The following is an 18,974-nucleotide window of genomic DNA, read 5'->3' as shown; positions in this document are numbered from 1 at the left end:
ATATTATATGGTAAAATAGAGATTACCTGAGTGGGCCTAATATAACCACTTGAACCCTTTAAAGGCAGAAAGTTTTCTTCAGCTGGTGGAGGGAAGTAAGAGGGATCTAAAGCATGTGAAGGATTGCATACTCTGTTGCTAGCTTTGAGGATAGAGGGGCTACATGCAAGGACTAGAGAGTAGACTCTAGTAGATGAGAGTGACCCCTGGCCAATGGCCAGCAGGGAAATGAGGACCTCAGTTATACAACTTCAAGGGACTGAATTCTGGCAACAACCTGAATAAGCTTGCAAGTAGATTCTTCCCAGCACCACCAAATCAGAGCCCAGGCTGACTGATAGCTTGATTTTGGCATTATGAGAACCTTCGCAGAGAACCCAGTCATGCTATACTGCACTTTTGGCCTACAGTACTGTAATAAATGGGAATTGTTTTAAGCCACTAAGTTTGTGGTAATTTGTTACACAGCAATAAAAATTCTCTATTTGTATAAGGTAAAAAAGAAGCAAAAGTTTTTTGCTAAAAAGATGTTCAGGCTCAGGCTATACGTAAACAGAGTTACCAATTAAATTAATGCAGTGGATTTTTTTTTATTTGCTTGTGAAGTCTAACTTTAATGTCAGAATAAAAAAATCATATTCATATTTCATTTTTGATGGCTTTTATTTATGGTTTGTTAAGCAGAAACTTTCAACCCAGTTTCCAAGTCTTCATGCAACACCAAGGAGTAAAGTGCCCAACCATTCTGCTTTTTAGGACTAAGGGGTTTCCCAGGATATGGGACTTGCAGTGTAAAACCAGGAAAGTCCCAGGGTAACTAAAATGAGTTGGTCACTCTATCAAGGAATGGTCTTTCATCCAACCGAAACTTTGTTAAAAAATGTAAATATAAGTTTCAAACAATTCTGAACATATTGTTGTTACTGGTTGTTCGCACAACATCCCTGGTCTGTGATCTTGGACATAGAAGTGGACCTTGGACTTGAACATCAAATCTCAACTGTGGAACTCTATTTGTCTATAACACTGGACCTGACCTTAGACCTGGTCCTTGGTGATGGACCCAGACCTTGGACCTCTTACTTGGAGTTCAATCTCTAACCTCAGACTTTGACCTCATGTTAGGACCTCAGACTTAGACATCAGACCTACACCAGGACATGACCTTGAACCTGGAATGTTGATCTGGACCTGAATTCTAGACCTAGAATGGGGGACCTGGATCTTAGTCTGGAACCTTGGTTTGGAATTCAACTTGCCCTGGGCATTGAACTCAGACATGGAATTGCCTTGAGTAGGTGGGAGGAGATAGGATCTCCTGCACAAAAAGAAGGTGGCTTTAAAGAGGAGCTTGGAAGGTTTATCCATGGTTCATCCTAACAAGAAGGAAGCAGAGTAGTGAGCACAGATGCAGGTAGGTGCTCAGTGTGGTCGCGGGAGTATGAGGAGCTTCTCTTCTGGCTGTTTCCATTGTCTTCCTGAAAGCAGCAGCAAGGTCAACAGCTAGCTGGAGAGTGAGGAAGGAGGAAGAGGTGTTGGAGGTTTGAAAAGAGAGAATAATATATGAAAAAGTTACCTAGGAGAGTAGATGAGTGAATGGTCTAGGTTTAGAAGACAGGAGCGAGATGTAGAAGACTATGACTTAAAAGTAGGACTTGAAGAATTTAGAGATAAAGGTATTCTAAGTGATGTCACAGACCAGGGTATGGATGGTCTATTACTATTCACAAGGCAATGATACCTCTGTCTGGCACTTTGCTGGGCAAGAGTGATAAAAGCATGAAGAAATCAGTCTCCTCTGGAGTGGTAAGTATGCAAGCCACATTGGAGTGGGCTGCTAAGAAAATGGGGATGAGCCTGTCAGTGTAGACAACTGATGTGGGTTTGGCTGTGCGGAGATGAAGAAACAGAGGTAGCTGACGGGGGAAGATGGCTTAAAAGGATTTTGAAAGATGGGAGACACCAAAACATGTCTGAATTCAAAGGAGAAGGACTCAGTGGAGAAAGGTAACAGCGCATTAGAGACTAGATAACCAAAAGAGCAAGGAGATGGGATTCAGAGCACACATGGAAGGACTGGCTGGATGGGAAGCAGTTCTCTTCCTATGTTGTAACAGAAGGATATGAGAAGATGGGAGCATATGCAGATACCTTTATAGATTTAGATGTAAGAAGATCCTCTAAGACTCCTAGACATCTCACTCTAAACCCAAAGGTAGTACGACAGTATAAATGCTTCAGCCTGCTATCTTCCATACAAGGTAACCTCTTTGCCACTAGAGAGGCGCTGTTCTTGCCAAGGGCACAGTGACTTCCATGCTGCCACATCTAGGGAGTATGTTAAAGGCTTCACCATCCTGGACTTCTCAACAGCATTCAACATTGCTTCATTCTCCAGAAACACTCTTGTCTTGACTTTCCTGATCCACACACCTTTGTTTTTTTCCTTCATTTTCTGGCTATTTCTTCATCTCCTTTGTTGGATTGTGCAAATATTTGTTTTCATAAATTCTATATAAATTCAAAGCTCCCCACTACTCCCAGTGTGGTAGATTGTCTTGATAATGGTCTCCAAAGAGTCACACCTCTCAGTATCCATGGCCTTATGCAGTCCCTTCCCACATGGACTCTGGGCTTGGCCATGTGACTTGCTTTGGCCAATGGGATATTAGCAAATATGACACAAGCAGAAGCTTAATAAGCTTGTGAATAGGCACTGCTGTCTTGGAACCCTGAAACAACTGTGCTATGAAGAAGCTCAGGATGAAAGACCATGTTGGACTCACCTGCCGAATGCAGCCACATGAACAAGTCCAAGTGAGATCAGCAGAATCACCCAGCCAATTCACAGACACACAAAAATAAATCATTATTGTTTTAAGCCACTAAATTTTGAGGTGATTCATAATGCAGCAATAGATAACTGTCATCCTCACCTACATCAGAGACACGGCTACCTTTAGTGGCTTTGCGCAAATCAGAAAAAAAGTGAGTCATAAAAAATCTAGGGGCAGACACAGCTTTTTTTTTTTTTTTTAAAGATTGGCACCTGAGCTAACATCTGTTGCCAATCTTTTTTTTTCTCCCCAAAGCCCCCCCCAGTACACAGTTGTACATTCTAGTTGTAGGTCCTTCTGGTTTTGCTACATGGGACGCTGCCTCAGCATGGCTTGATGAATGGTGCCATGTCTGCGCCCAGGATCCAAACCCGTGAAACCCTGGGCCACCGAAATGGAGCACGCGAACTTAACCACTTGGCCACAGGGCGGGCCCCTAGACACACCTTTGTTCAAATAAAAGGTGCTCCTTCCTCCAGGATGCAGCCCTGTGCCAGGTGCACAGCATAGATTTAAACCCACACTCAGCTCCGTTGCTGGGTGCCTTTATGCATTACATAAGCTGCATACTCTGTGTGTGTGAACCTCCTGGGAGATTTCTACACAATTCTCTCTTCAGTTAGCATAAAACAGAAACTTAGCTTCAGGACAGGTTTAATTATTCCAGTTAAGGATAGAGAGAGAGCACCTAGGGTAGTGCTCCCAGCCTTGAGGATTCAGTAGAACACTGACTTTTATTGAAGAAGATAGGCCAAATGCTGCTTACACAGAGTCACTGCATTTTTCAGGGAAGCCAATTAGGGAAGCTCCACCTTGAAAAAGGATGAACAGTTCTCAGAAAAAAGAGGTGCCATCATTCCTCTGAACCACTCATGAACATTCAGAGAAGAGGTAGACAGCTGATTCTAGAGTGAGGAGCTAGGCCCTCAGGCAGGTGGCAGTGCCCAACAGAGATGGCACCATAAGCCCCAGGGCTCCCTGGTCCTAGGAGAATGCTCTGGACCAGAGGTCTCTGAGAAAAGGCTGGGTAATGCCAGCAGTCTTCACAGACTGACAGGCCTCTATCAGGCTGGTCCTAGGCCTCCTGTTCCGGGTGCATAGTGGATGCCCACCTCTGGACTGTAGCACACAAGGCCACAGCGCAGCTGGGGCTCCTCTTCCTCGTACCAGCGCTGTTCACTGAAGTCAGGGAAGAAGGCTGCAATCTCTCTACTGGCTGAAACCACAGAGTCTGTAAGGAGAAGTAAGAAAGAGAAGGGGTTCTCGGAGGTGCAGGATGGAGGCAAGAGACAGTAGTAATCAGGTTCAGAAACCTGAGCCTCTACTTCTCCTTGCTGCTCCTCAGTCCTGGGCCACATCTACTGAGAAGGCCACAAAGGGCCAGAAACACAATTGAGAAGAAAGTTCACTGGGGGGACCTGGCTCTGAACCCCACCATGTGGCCTACCCACCAACCCCAAACCATTCTCCCTTATTTGTGGCTGCGGACACTGGAGGTAAACTCACCAGAGCCATGGGTCGTGTTGCGGGTGTCGGTGAGGCCGAAACTCCCACGAATTGAATCCGGGGCTACGTGGCGTGCTCGAAACACTCTGGTGGGTCCCATCAGTGTCCTCCAGAACTGGATGGCATCCTTGCGGGCGAGGATGTAGGCTCGGATTGGCCCACTGTGAACAAAAGGAGCACATGTCAGGAATCTGGCTATCTGGTCTAGGAAGGCATGCTGTGAGCACCAATAAAAGCACGTGTACATCCTGAGTTTCCCTGCTTTCTGGCTAAGTACCAATGCTGCTTCAAATAGAAGGTGATAGAGGGCCACTGCTGATGTACAAGAAAGGCCACAGAGATCAGCAGAGTTGATAGGTGGCATTCAACAATAGTCTTCTACACCCACCGGACCAGTAACCAGCATGGGACAGGTAGCCCCCAGGTCAGTGTTGGCTCAGTCAGAGCCCTAAGTCCATGTTTCTTCAGCCACCTGACACTGATTACAACTTTAAAGACTGGAAATGAAATTAACAAATCTATGCACAGGGCAGGAGAGCTAGGTCCCAGTGGATAAAGATGCCGGAACCAAATTGCAAGTACCTGGCCATGAACTCCACCAGCCGCTGATAGAAAAAACGCCCTGCAAAGAGAGAGTACCTTCATCAAGACACTGGTGTCCAAGAAAACTTTTTGTACTTCTGCCTCCTTACTCGGAATAATAAACTGTTTTAGAGAAAAGAACAAGAACCTTGGAGTCTGACATACCTGAGTCTGAAACCAGGCTCTGCCACCTACAACTTGTGCACTTTCAGGTAAGTCATCACCTTCCCTGAGTCTCCTAATCTGTGTACTGAGGACATAACAATACCTACCTCACAGGGCTGTTGGGAGAATTAAATGAAATCATGAGCCTCAGGCCAACGTCTGACAGAGTAAACATTCACTGACAGCTAACTCTGATATTATCAGGACATAAAACTAAGTTTCTGGTTGTGACTATGAGGTGGAATCCTCCTAGAAAAACTATTTAAAAAAAGATTTATAATCATGAAAAGTTTGTGTACAAACCAAGACTTTAGAAGACTGGCTGAAATTTTACAGTTGGTAGGTCAGAGAGCCTGCCATGTGTGTCCAGGTAAAATCTCTCTTGCGCACCTCCTGGCATAGAGATGCCTCTCATTCAGAGGACTGTTGATCCTACCTTCATGTTCTTGGTAAAACTTCTGGCAATCTTCTTTTCTCCACAGAAGTTCTCTCATTCGTACAATAAGGAACTTGTTGCTCAGAATCTGCTGATGAACAGCCTGGATAAATACCACCCCAAAGACAAAAATCAGTCAAAGGGACCATTTGAGGCTGACCAAAAGAACCAGGAAGACCCATGAGAGTCCAGGACTTGAGGGTCTGTCCTGTTGGTGGGTCAGAAGAGAAAGAAGGTGGGGTGAGGTAAAGACCTGAGTCACATAACCAGAGCATGAGCCTTAGGTGGCGGAGGACAGGAAGTGCTATCCCTGCCCCTCCATTCCTACAGCCCCTTGAGCTTAAGCCCACAGGACCCACCACTCAGACCATCATAAAAGTCTCTTGATAGTGATCCTGCCTTGAGTGTCACTCTCTCCAAACCATCAGACTTGATAGATTAAAAACCCCGTAATTTATATGTCACATTCTGGTCAGAAGCTTTGAGTGGTTGCTATTATTCATGGAGTGAGGTACAACCATGTTGGCCCAGTGCTCAAGGCAGTACTTCCCTTGCTCTCCACCACTTCCAATTCTCCAGTCCCATCAACCCGGCCCACCTGCGGCCCTCAGACCCACCAGACACATTCCTGCCTCAGCATCTCCCTTCTGTGGGACACCCGCCCTCCTCCTGTGCACTAACTGAAGTCCACCCTTCCTCTGAGGTCTGGCCAAGTCCCAACACTCGCAGGCCACCACCCTGACTGCTCTGGTTTTCCCCTGCACCACAGTATTTTAACAGCGCTGCTCAGCTACTACTTATCAAACTACTGTCGGCAGAATCCAATAATGACCCTCACCCAGCCGCACCAACATTCTGCACCCGAATCTCCAGGACTGTGAACATGATGCAATATGATTATGTTACATTACCTGGCAAAACGGATTTTGCAGGTGTAATTAAGGTTACTATCAGTTGACTTTGCTTTAATCAAAAGGGAGATTATCCAGATGGGCCTAATTAATCACGTGAGCTCTTTAAAGGCAGAGTTTTATCTGGCTGGGGCTAAAGAAGTCAGAGAGATTGAAAGCATGAGAAGCATTCGACACACTGTTACTGTCTTGAAGATGGAGTGGGCCATGTGATGAGGAATGTGAGTGGTCTCTCAAAACTGAGGGTAGTCCTTGCCTGAAGGCCAGCAAGGATATGGGGAGCTCAGTCCTATAACCAGAGGAACCTTCCAACGACCTGAATGAGTTTGGAAGTGTCTTCTTCCCCAGACCCTCCAGATAAGGGCCCCATCAGCCGATACCTTGACTTTGGCCTTGTGAGACCCTAAGGAGGGAACCCAGCCAAGCTTACTGGACCTCTGAATTCTAGAATTGTAAGATAATACATGAGTATTGTGTTAAGCTGCTAAATTTGTGGTAATTTGCTATGCAGCAAACTAATATACCATACATTGTCTTAAGGTTTGGTTCTTCTAGTTATTATATTGGATCCTTTCTTATATTTTACACCTGCCCTAATTCTCCAATACATTTTTAGTCTCCTTAGCGTCAGAGTCCATGGCTCCTAGCTTTGCCTCCACAGCAGCTAGCACAGCACTGTGCTGTCAGTCTTCACAAGTGGCTCTATGGCATCTGAAACAGAAGCAATGCCCTGGACAGACAGCAGAGGCCTAGGATGCATTCTTACCTCCAGAATCACTGGGTGAGCAACTGCATCAGGCTTGATCAGGGCCAGAGTGAGCTGGAGAGCCTGAGGGCTTCGCAAGATAGAAGTCATCTTACTCCTGCCATCAAAGAACTGGATTAGGAACCCATCAGTGCTGCACTCCCCACCCTTCCTACTCTGGAGCCATGTAGCACTGCGTACCAACCGGTGCTCTCACTCCTACCACTCACAAGGCAGAACAGTTACATAGTAAGGCTGTATACCTTATTTGTATTTAACAGCCCATTTGGTCTCATGGGACTGAGGGAAGGCAGTGGTAGAGTGGGCGTTAAGTTGCCCTATGGTATACATAATCTGGTTTGTGGAACTGTAAGCCTACAAAGGAGTTCTCCACTCAGGAGAAATTCAAGTTTAAACACAACGTGTCTCTGCCAACATTCCCTTCCCTTCCTAACTTTCCTTTGTGTTTTACAGAGGGTTTACCATTTATATTCCTAAACAGCATGGCCAAAAGGGTAAAAGAACTGTTTCTACTCACAAGGCCCTCTATCCCACAGTGTTTTCCCATTAATTCTAGAATTAGAAGACTGGATAGACAAGAATTGGGATGTTGCTAAGATGCCCAAAAAAGTCTGCTGGATACAAACCATCTAAGCTTACAGATAGATCAGGATCTCCTCTGCCCCCCCAAAAAATACTTAACTGTCCTCAATGGCAAGGCTTGTAGACATGCAACTCCAAGGTCAAGGACTAGTTGTAACCATTTTGTATCTGAAGCAGCTGAAACAGTGCCTGGCACAACAGTGCTTGGTCAATTTTATTGACCAAATAAACCTATATAGTCTTTGTTTTGTTTTTGTTTTTGTTTGCTGAGGAAGATTTGCCCTGAGCTAACATCTGTGCCAATCTTCCTCTATTTTGTATGTGGGTTGCAACCACAGCATGGCTGACGAGTGGTGTAGGTCTGCACCCAGAATCGGAACCTGCAAACCCCAGCCACCCAAGTGGAGAACGTGAACTTAATCACTCGCCCATGAGGCTGGCGCCAAACCTGTACAGTCTGATTCCATTCATCATTCTATTTCTAGTGTCTAGTATAGTGTAAGAGCTCAATATATAATTGTGGAAATGATACAAAGAACAGAAAAGCATTTTATAAACTAGACAGAGTATCTGAGGTGTCTTTCAACTGTAAAATTCTATTTACATGTGAGAAATTGATCATTTCTGCAGGACTAAGTACTAGGCCTCAAAAGATTATCTGGTGGAACCCCTAAATTTGCCATCAAAAGCAGAGAAGGCTTCCATGAACATACACAGGGAGTGAGTATGGACAACACTCATTTCTCTTAGTCCAAAAGCAGCCTGACAATCACATTAAAGGCAGTGCTAGGGTCTGGCCCAAACCAAAAAAACTATGCCAAGGTCTCATCTACTTTTGTCCTTTCTACAGCTTTCAGCTTGATACGTCACTCAAACCACAAAACTAAGGCCAGTCTAACCAGTACAAGATCAGCCAACCTACTCTCCCTAGTATCCCAGGTGGTGAGGCATCCAAAAGTAAGTGGAATCTTCACCATACATCTAGGGAGAGACATCCTTGACACCTCCTCTCCCTCACCCTCCATATCACCAAGTTTTGCCAATTTTATGTAACCAATATATCTCAAACCCATACAATTCTCTCCCTCTCAACTGCCACCACCCCAGTCCAACATATCCTCCCTGAATTCTGCAACAGCTTCCTCAATGGTCTCCCAGTTTCTACTCTTGCCACCCTCTACAATCTGTTCTCCACACAGCAGCCAGAGTGAACTAAAAATGCAAATCTAATCATATCATTCCCCTCCTTAACCCTTTAAAGTGTACCCTGCTTTTATGATAAAACGGCAAATCCTTATTGTGCCTATTAGGCTTTGCATGATCTGATCCCTGTGTACCTCTCTAGCCTCATCTGGAACCCCACACTCCTTAACTTTCTTTTGCTCCAGCCTCATGGCCTTACAGCTCCAAGACTTCCAGGCCTAACAGCCTTTGCCTGAGAAGTTTACAGTCCAGAATTTACTTCCTCTGGTTACCTCCTACTCACCCACTAGGATTTAGCTGACTTTCCCTGTTATTTCTCATGGCTTCTTGCATGTTTTTCAGGTATGTCTTCCCCACCAGAACGTTAGCTCTATGAAAGCTGGGATCTGTTTTGCTCACCATCCTATCCTCAGTATTCTACGCAGAGTGCCTAGCACATAGCTAACTCTCAACAGTATTTGTTGAATGAATTAATGAACGAACCTGATCCAGCTATTCCAAGGCCAGGCTGCTAGGGGCTCTCCAGGAGAGGACCTGGTTCCTTTCCTAATGCCAGCTAAGTTCCGGCTGTCTTGGCTCTTGGTTTACAACAAACGTTGACAGGTTGAGCAGCAACTTGCTCAACTTAAAGGTCACTCCATCAGAGAATTAGAAAATCTAGAAGTTGCCTGGACATTTGCCCCCACACTAAGGCGCCACCTCCTCTGCTTCGAGGAGGGCGAAGGTCAAGCATCTAGTACTCCCAGGCGCGGCGGCGACCCGGCACCTCAACTCCGCCTCCGCCCCACCACATCTGAGGCCCCGCCCTCCACTCCCCCAGGCTCACAGCCTCAGCTGTTGACACCGCCCCCTCCCCCGCTGCCTCTCCATTTCTCCAGGACTGCAGCCGCGCGACCCCTGCTCATTGTACGGGGCCTAAGCCCACCCTAGATTCTGGGCTATTTGGAGCCCACATCCAGCTGGAGTTCGGCTACGGATTCACCTGGTCCTCGTGCCACTGTGCCCGACCACCAGGCAGCGTGATAGGCAGCCTGTGCGGCCGAAGCGGGGTCCTTCAGGCGGTGGGCCGGGCAGCCCTCCTTGGGTCCTTGCTGTGAGTCTGCGGGACTTGCTGGACGCAGAGAGAGGTGACGTGTGAATCGTGGGGCCCGTCACGGTGTCGGATTGGCCGAGGTTTGAGGCGGGGGCAGCCGGCAGCAGAAGGGCCGACCTGCCGGCGGCTCTTGTCTCTCTCCGGCATTTGCTTCGGACCGGATGAGAGGATGAAGCGGTTTCGGGCGGAAACTGCCCGTCCGAGCCCTGCTTGGGCGCCCTCAGGCGGGAGGGAGGGCCAGGCGGGCGTTCCGGCGCGGCCCTGCGCGGGGAGGCGGGGCGCCGAGAGGACGGGGTGGGCGTTTCAGGGTGGCAGCCTGGCAGTGGGCACTGCCCGCCCGCGGGGCCTCCGGAATGGACCTTGTCCGACTACATTCTCTCTTATATTCTTTGTCTAGGGTAGTGCCTGGCCGGTGCCCAGTATATGTCGGAGGTACGCGGTGGGCGAAGAACTTGTGTGAGCGGCCGTTGAAAGTCTCTTGACTTCTGAACGATATGTAGTCATGTAGGAGCAGAGCTAATATGGAGGTGATGAGGGAGGGTTCTTGGCTGGAGTGCAGGCGTACGTAGGGCACGAGGGAAACTTGAACATTTCGCTAAGGAATTTGCGGTGGGTTCTCCTGGAGTCTATTGAAGCAGTCCCGGGTGAGGAGATGAGAACGGAGGGTATTTTTAGTGTGCAGTCTAATGCATGGAGAGGGTGATGACAATGGGTATGGAGAGGGGGCAGTGTGGCAGCTTAAATAAGGGTGGTACAATTTTTTCTTGGAGGGAATCACCGAATTTGAGAAGAGTAAAAAGGGGTAGTTGTCATCAATTTAAATATTTATTATTATTTTTTAACTGATTCTAGTGCCTGTATATACAGGTGTTGCACTTCTGGAACGTTGGAAGGAGGGTCTGTGGTTCCGGCAGCTTGTTTCCACAGGTGTCTTTAAGAAAGTCCATTTCTCACCTGGTGGAGGCACATGTCCATTTCTGCCTTCACAGGATGAGAGTGAACTTACCATGTGCCACTGACCAGACATCTGGTTTTAGTCTTATTTTCCAAATGCACCATGTCAAGTTTTGTTTTCTACCTTTATCTTCGTTAATATACCTTTTCACTATAGGGACTTTGCTGATTTTTAGACCATGGTTATTAATTCACCTTTCTGTCCACTTCTCTGTATTACACACACACACACACTGCAGAAGGCTTTAGTTCCGTATTTTATAGTTGTTTTGACCATCCTCAGCAACAAGCCTATATAATGAAAGTAAGGGCAAATGTGCTTTTAGGGGAAGACCCAATAAGTAACAACCTTTTTCTGAACTTGGGCTCAGAACCAACAGAAATAGAGGAATGGCAGGCAGGTGGAGACCAAATGTCAGCTTAATTAATATTAATGGAGCTACTGGAGAATATAATTTAGTGTGAGAGCCAAAAGCACCTGCCTTCTAACTCTGTGCTACCCAGGTTCAATGCCAGGTCCCTTATAAATCTCACTTAAAACAACAGCAGCAACAAAAAAAATCTAAATAGTTAACACGACATATAAAATTATCATAGCATTGCCCAACACTCACAATATTTAGAAAGAAAGTCAATCCCCAGCCCCTAGCAGATACCAGGCAAGATTTTGTGCTAGAAACCAGTCAGAAGACTCCAATACTCAGTGATATTTGAGGGAAGGAGAATAGGCAGAAAAAGTCTTGATTCAGGTTTGCTGGGACTCCAGTAATTCTATACCAGTTATTCAGTCTCCAATTTGTGAGTCTAAACTCAATTGGGAGAATCACCGTTAAGAGGTTAGTTACGACCTATGTTCATTGTATCCTAAGGGGATCTACCTGTGTCTAATCTTGTCTCTGCATAGTGGTATTTAAGATGATGCTGGCTTCTTGCAGTGTTAATTTACAATATGGCAGCCCCAACAAGGTCTTCTTTAAGATAACTTTTTTCATCCAGCATGTTCATATTTCTTAATACCATTTTCTTTTGGGTCCTGTGTTTCTGGCACCCAAGGGCTGCATTGAGGGTGGCTCTAATGACAGCCTCCCAGCCCCCTGTGAGCAGTCCTCAGTGGCCACTGCCTTCTGCCCTGGAGGTGCTCAGGGCCAGGACACCTGCCTCCTGGAGGAGGGGGAGGAGGGTCCTGTACCCAACACGTTTCAGTTCGAAATCACTCTCGGCAGGTTTTTTAGCTGAAGCTGTTGTTCTTGCTTCTAAAGTTTGTTCCCCCAGAGACCCAGTGAGAATCAAGACCAGTGCCATATGTTCCTCAAGGTACTGCCCTCAGCTTCTGGATATATCAGGTGAGGAATAGCATTTCTTTCAGACACTTCTCTTTTGGCATTTTTCTCTCTACTTTTCCCCTACTCTTTCCTAGGAGGCTCATTGAGTTTCTAACATTTTATTATTGGAGAGAAGGAAGACCACAGAGACAACTCTTTGCCAGGCTACAGGAAGTAGGGAGGAAATGAGCCTGTGGGGTCGTGCCGTGGAGGTTTGTCTCTCAGTTGTTTTCCAAGATACCGACTTTCTCTTGAGAAAATCCTCCTTCCTTTGTTTCTGTTCCTGCACTACTCCTAATCTGATGGAGCAGGTTTCTAAAGCTCTGCTTTTCTTCCGGGACTTCTTGAACATGTGTGATTCCCCAAGACAGTGTTCCAGGCACAGGCTTTTCTCGTTACCTTCTTAACCTTTGTGGCTGTGGTAATTTCATTGAGTGTTTTTTCTACTTCAGTCTAAGAAGATGGCATATTTTATTTGTAATAAGCACTGTTTCTTTTTTGTTATAAATAAAACCTCCACCTTTTTACCATTGAAGCAGTGTTGTATATCTCAGAACTATGAAACCATGGGTAGAGTTACAAACAGACCAGCAGGCGGGGAGTGACCCTTAAACCATGTAGAAAAAAATGCATGAGTTCCTCCAGCTTTGTCCTTTGGCCTTAGGTCTAGCTCAGAACAACATAAGGGATGAAATTTGGACAGCCTTTCCATGCCAGCTGCTAGGCTAGGCCTAACAATTTAAAGTCAGAGCTTACACACTTGTGTTCCTGAGTATATGTGGAACTTAATTTCAGTTTAAAGCCCCTAGCCTGCAGAATTAGCTAAAAAACATAGTCAAGGACCAAATAATTGTTTTGCTCCTGATATCTAAAAGTCTTGTATAGGGAAACACTTCCCTACAGTCAAATCTGTGCCTCAGCAGGGCCTGGTCACTGATCCCTCTGCTGCTTAGGGTCTGCAGATGCCCCACAGGGAAGGCAAGTGTTAAGGCCAAGGCCAGTGTTGATATAGTTAAGGGTCAGATTGTAATTGGCTGAGCTCTAAGGCCCAGACCTTAGCCCTTCCATGCTAAAATCATAGTGCGTGCATAAGGACAGTGCCTTTGCTGAACCATGTGACCAGCATTTGGCTAAGGTACTTACTCATCCCTGCCTGTGTATAAAATCAGATTTATAAAAACACTTGCTTGTGAACAAAGTGGCCAACATTCAACATGGCCAACTTGAAAAGTGTTTGAAATGCTTCAAGTACTGGTCCTGTCGTAGCCTCAGCTTACTTGTGATCCCACATTCCTCACCTGGTCTCTCTTTTTTATGTTCTCTGCCAAATCATCAGATGCTAACATTCTTTTGAATAAAGCTCATCCCTCCACCCCTGCCAAAGGGCAGAGCCTACTCTTGTAAAACTTCCAACGCAGAGCAGCAGAACCTTTGGGCACCTGGTTCCCAAAATAAGGGAGACAAGAAGAGGCCGAGCTACACTTGCCTGGCTCTCTGTTCCTGAAGCTTCAGCCAAGAGGGGAGAGGTACAGCAAGAGGCCAGGAGTGTTTACGGGAAATCCTTTCTTGTGGACCCAGAGGATTAGGCCGAGAAGCATTTACTCTCTAATAATTAGAGTTGAAAATAACTCTTTGGTTTCAACTTGTGTGTTTGGGAATTGGTTAAGAAGTTGGCTTAAAGAAGAAAATGATTTCAGTTTGGGATGTGGTAACTGTGGAGTGGTGATAGGATATTCAAGCAGAACTAGTGTGTTGGATAAGCTTAGGTTGGGAGGTGTCAAAGTAGTGGTGGTCGGAAATGTCACTGAAGAGCTGGCCGTGGGAGAGAATGCAGAGAGAAAACAGAGAGGGCCAAAGACCAGTCCTTCCCTTGTCAAAGAATAATTTTAAAACTTTTACTTGTATACAAGAGAGAACAATAATTGATTGATTTAATCTAGCAAAAGTAGAAACAGGATTTATGTAAGAGAAAAACTAGAGATGGAAGAAGGAAAGACTGCAGATAGCTTGAAAACCGTGGCTTTTGTTTTGTATGGGTAAGCTGCTGATTAACTGGCAGCCAACAAGGAAGCCAGTTAGAGTATTCTGCCCTGGGACAACTGGATGGATTATTAATACAACTTCACTTGGTTATGAATTCTCCGGAAGACCTTAGGAGTTTAGTGAGGTGTATGTTCAGGCTGTCTCTGGATAAATAATGCCTATCAATATCCTTTGTAAGCACCTTCATCATAGATATGCCAGGTTTGTACTATTTCTCTTATCAGAATTTCTGAACTTCTCCCTTTTAATCAGGATCACCTCTAATCCACATTGGCTTTGAGGGCTTCAGTCTCCTTCCAAGGCAGTAACATGAGTTGAATGTTGTTTGGAGGCAGTGGCTGTGTAGCAATATTTGGACCCAGAGGATGGCAAAAAGAGCAAGGGAATCCCAGATACTATTAAAAGTATTTGGAACCCGTTTCATATCCGACTTACTCACTGGCCTGTTTAATCAGGAGAATAAGTCCCGAGGATTAGCTTAGTCAAGTTTAACTACTGAAGTGGCTTTCCTTCTCGATTGATTGATTGATTGTTTTACTTCTCCGTATCGTAAACCCTAGTATAAAAAATGTGCCAGCAATTGCACAGACCCCATTTTGGCAGGTCACTATCTAGTTGAAGACTGTCCTAGCCAATGAATTTATGGTAGTCTGTAAAGCCTCCAAGACTAGAAATGCCTTAGTTTGCTATTCGAATCATCATTCAGTTATGACTCACCTAGCCAGGGTAAAACGTTTTTGTACAAATCAGTGAAATCCAATATCTTTGATCCTTTTTGATAAGTAACTGTGTTGGTCTCTCAGTAAGATGAGAGTAACTGAGGGTGTTGTTTTAAATACTTGGAAAAGCTAGATAATAAATTTAGCAGTTGGAAATTGGCAGTGAAGCACAAAAAGAAAAAATTAAAGAGGAAAGAAAAGGAGGAAGAGACAAATAAAATATAATGGAGGAAGCTGTCTACAAATAGTATTATCTTCTTGACTGGTAAAATATCACAAGGAAACTGTCTGCTTCTACAAGTCATCTGCTCCTGGAGGCCCCTTAGTGAGCCTCAAAGTTAGATCATCAGTGGGACTGCATGTTTAAACTGGAAAGCTTATATTCGTGGTTATATGTCCAAGAGGTTAAGAATGGTATTTGTGATTAAGATGACCTGAAATAGTCCTTTCCAATGAAGTTCTAAGACTGACTGATTGTGCCTAAGTGTCCCCACCTTATCAAAGGAGAGATACTGATGTATCTAGGCATGTTTGTGTCCTCCTTTTTCTAAAAATGGTGCCAGTAGACTTGCTCAACACAGGGTTGCCACAAACCTTCAATTTGCAAAAACCGTGAAGCATGATGAAATGAGATATGCCTGTACATAAATATATGTGTGTGTGTGTATGTATGTCTTAAATTCCCCCTACTCATGTGTATATATAAGCACTTACAGCAATATTGTTTCTAAAAGACAGGATAAGATCTTATTCCATTAGATTTTAAGATACCTCCTAATCTTATTTATTAATTCCCTCTTCAGAGGCAGACAGGGAATATCAGTTTATTTGCTCAAATTTTTTGTATTTATAAAGTGGAAAATTTTATCAACTTTTGACCAAGTTAGAGGAGTTCAGTGTGACAAGAGCAGAATCTGTGGTAGAAACAAATGCTGTTATTTATCACAAAAGTTGATTACTTACTGTGCAGTCAGGTCCTTCTGAGTAGCCTTATGGTTATATTCTGAATTTGGCACAAAATGTGTACTGTCAGCAGGACTTCTGTGTCAGATTACATATCGCCAAGATGATGCGCAGCACAGTGCTCAGATTGCACCATGGGGGTGAGGGAGATTCATCGTTATATAAAACATGCTAGGAGTTTTATTTTTATGTTTATAGGTTTTCTATTTGATATCTCACCATATAGCTTCAGGATGATATTAATGTAGCTCTAGAATTAATTCACACTTAGCATATTTAAAATACAAAGTAACAAAACTAAAATTACTTGTTGGCATGCTGCTCAGTTTAACAGGTGAGTCCACTACATAAATAGTACCTTGAATAATCTGGTGAACAAATTTTATTTGCTTTTCAATAATTCCAACAGAGTGAGCCCAGGATAGGAGAATTATTTGAGAGTCAGTGATGTTTTTGTTTTAACGTCTTGACTCGTTAGGAGACGTAGTCCGCTGTGGGCCCTGAGCATCCCTGCACGTCTAAGTGTTCCAGACTGCAAGACTGATCCATTTCTGATACTGAGGAGTGTCTGTAGTGGATCATGTAGGCAACTAAGTAGGTCAAGGTGACCATGGCCTGACTACCAACTACCACATAACTGCTTGTTCCCCAGGGGAGGGAGCCTGGCTTATTTACTGCTTGCTACAGTGTTTGTTGCTTACTCAAAAGATCTGGGCCCTCGACCCTCGGTTCCTCTCTCATAATGGAATCTACTATGTGTGTAGCTGGTATCTGGTCCTCTGTGTTGCCCTGTGGGACTTGGGGCTCAAGGAACCAGAGCAAATAGCCTGACATTCTAGATAATTACTTTTGCTGAGAGTAATAAACTCTCTGATCTCTAATTCAGTTTTGTGATTTACATCAACATTTATGATAGTGTAAAATCTCAGACTCTTCACAATTCTTAACAATAGTTACCCTCAAAGTAGGTAGGGGGAAGATTAAAATAGACGAAAGGGCATGAATATTCACAAACTGAATGGATAATCCCCTAATTCAGAGATGTCATTTACTTTAGGGAACAGAAATCCTGATAGAAGTTTCTGTCTAGCTTTGAATCACCATCTCTGCTCACAACTGCAACAACTATTTTCCATTAAAAAAATAATAAAGTACACTTAAAATACCTTCACACGCACTTTTCAGATGAAGTATGTTTTTTCTTTTGCTGTAAACATGTCCAGAACTTTTGATCCCCTGAACTCAACTCCTGCCATTAGCCATTTGATTTTGCAGAAACTCAGGCATGATTCTTGGTTCCTTTCTTTGCCTCGTTCCCCTCAACAATCCCTTAGCTAACCTGTCAGTTTAATCTTCAACTGTATCCTAAATCTAGTCGCTTCTCACCATCTCCCAGCCCAGGCCAGCCTGATCTCTTCATGGGCTATCGGTTCCTAGCCTCTGGGTTTATTTTTCATACAACTATCAGACTGATCTTTTTAATGCATAGAGCAGGTCACATCACTGCCCTGCCTAGAGCACTGCCATGTTTTCCCTTCCAACTAAGAACAAAATCCAGACTCCTCACCATGGCCCTAAAAGCATGCACGACTTGGCCTTTGCTGACCTCCATGCCTTCTTCACAAACCACACTTCTCTCATTCCCGCCATTCCATCACCTTGTTCCCACGTCAAGGCCTCCAGAGGAGGTGCTCACCCTGCCTGAAAGCTCTTCTACCCAACATTTGCTTGGTTCACTCCTTAGCATTGTGTCACCTCCTCAGAGGCCTGGCTAAATTTCACTGTCTAAAGCAACACCCTCTCTCGTCATTCTCTTTCGCATTATCCTTCTCTATTTTTCTTCTGAATATTTGCACCTATTTTGTTGCTTTACCCCGCCCTTTCTTCTGTCCTTACTAATGAAGAGAGCAAAATCTGGCTAGCAACCCTTCAGCTCCATGATTTGCCTCCTCCCTGATGTGTGTATGAGGTCCGTATGTGTGGATATGTGTATGTATGTGTGACTAGAAATCTATTGAACACAATCAGTAAGAGTGCAGTGTGCCTTGGAGGAGAAAAGGTATTCCCCTGAGCGAAGTGAAGGAGACCCCAAGAGCCCGACTTGCAGATATGGGGAAGTTCCTGCAGGGAGAGGGAGATTGGCACATCCCTCCCCTCTTGATCCTTTGAATGTCAGGGCCCAGTGTTGCCATGGTGAAAAGGGGCATGCAGTGAAAGAGTTGGCATGAAATCTTGACATGTATCCCCTGGAGTTTGGGGCTAATGTGACCATAGAACCTGATGCCTTCTATCTGTTTAGAGAATCTGCCCACAGCAAGGAAAAAGTGAATTACCCTCACCGGGCCTCCCTAACCCTGACAAATCCCAACCCTAGTCCCTAACTGCTTACCCTGAATTATATTTCCTGACCCCTAACTCCATCAATGACAGTGATCTCTTTTGACTTGTAACCTAACCCCAGCTCTTTTGACTCTCACCCTGATTCATTTTCTTCTGAAGCTGACTTTGTAACTCTGACCCCTGATCCTTAATTCAAGTCCTAAATCTTGGGCCCTTGCCCCAGCCCTAACATCTAACCCCACCTAAGTCCCTAAACACCACCCAAATATCTGACCCTTAGCTTGGATCCTTTTGACCCCTAACCACCACTCTAACCTTAACTCCTCTGATACTAATTTCCAACCCTAACCCAAGCCCTAGTCCCTAAACTTAGAACTCTTTAAGCCTAGACCTGGTTTCTAGATCCTGAGCCTCTGACATTTATCCTCTAACTTACAAATCCTGCCCTAATCTGTAAATTGTAATCTCTGATCCTGGAACCCCAGACATTAATCATGACTCTACAGATGACAAGCCAGTACTTCACCTTACCCTGAGCCACAGACAAGAGTT

General features: G+C 44.9%; 2 protein-coding genes across 7 annotated transcripts in view; one reads left to right on the top strand and one right to left on the bottom strand.

The window, feature by feature from the left end:
* The window catches only part of FBXW12 (F-box and WD repeat domain containing 12), a 122,853-nt gene that overhangs the window by 31,162 nt on the left and 72,717 nt on the right, over positions 1-18,974 (top strand).
* Positions 645-10,395, bottom strand: NME6 (NME/NM23 nucleoside diphosphate kinase 6). Of its 6 annotated transcripts, none has more exons than XM_070492565.1 (7): positions 9,971-10,395; positions 7,204-7,300; positions 5,527-5,629; positions 4,926-4,965; positions 4,344-4,504; positions 3,950-4,068; positions 645-1,507 (listed from the first exon to the last, which is right to left on the bottom strand). In XM_070492565.1, the coding sequence occupies exons 2-7, from the start codon at positions 7,291-7,293 to the stop codon at positions 1,361-1,363; spliced, it is 660 nt and encodes a 219-aa protein (XP_070348666.1). In that variant the 5' UTR covers positions 7,294-7,300; positions 9,971-10,395; the 3' UTR covers positions 645-1,360. The 6 variants fall into 6 exon arrangements, with proteins under 6 accessions (XP_070348666.1, XP_070348665.1, XP_044611380.1 ...); XM_070492564.1 differs by having other exon boundaries at positions 9,914-10,028; XM_044755445.2 differs by having other exon boundaries at positions 9,472-9,997.

The sequence above is a fragment of the Equus asinus genome, chromosome 21 (assembly GCF_041296235.1).
Source record: "Equus asinus isolate D_3611 breed Donkey chromosome 21, EquAss-T2T_v2, whole genome shotgun sequence".
Classification (NCBI taxonomy): Eukaryota; Metazoa; Chordata; class Mammalia; order Perissodactyla; family Equidae; genus Equus; species Equus asinus.
This window is presented reverse-complemented; position numbering and strand designations above follow the sequence as displayed.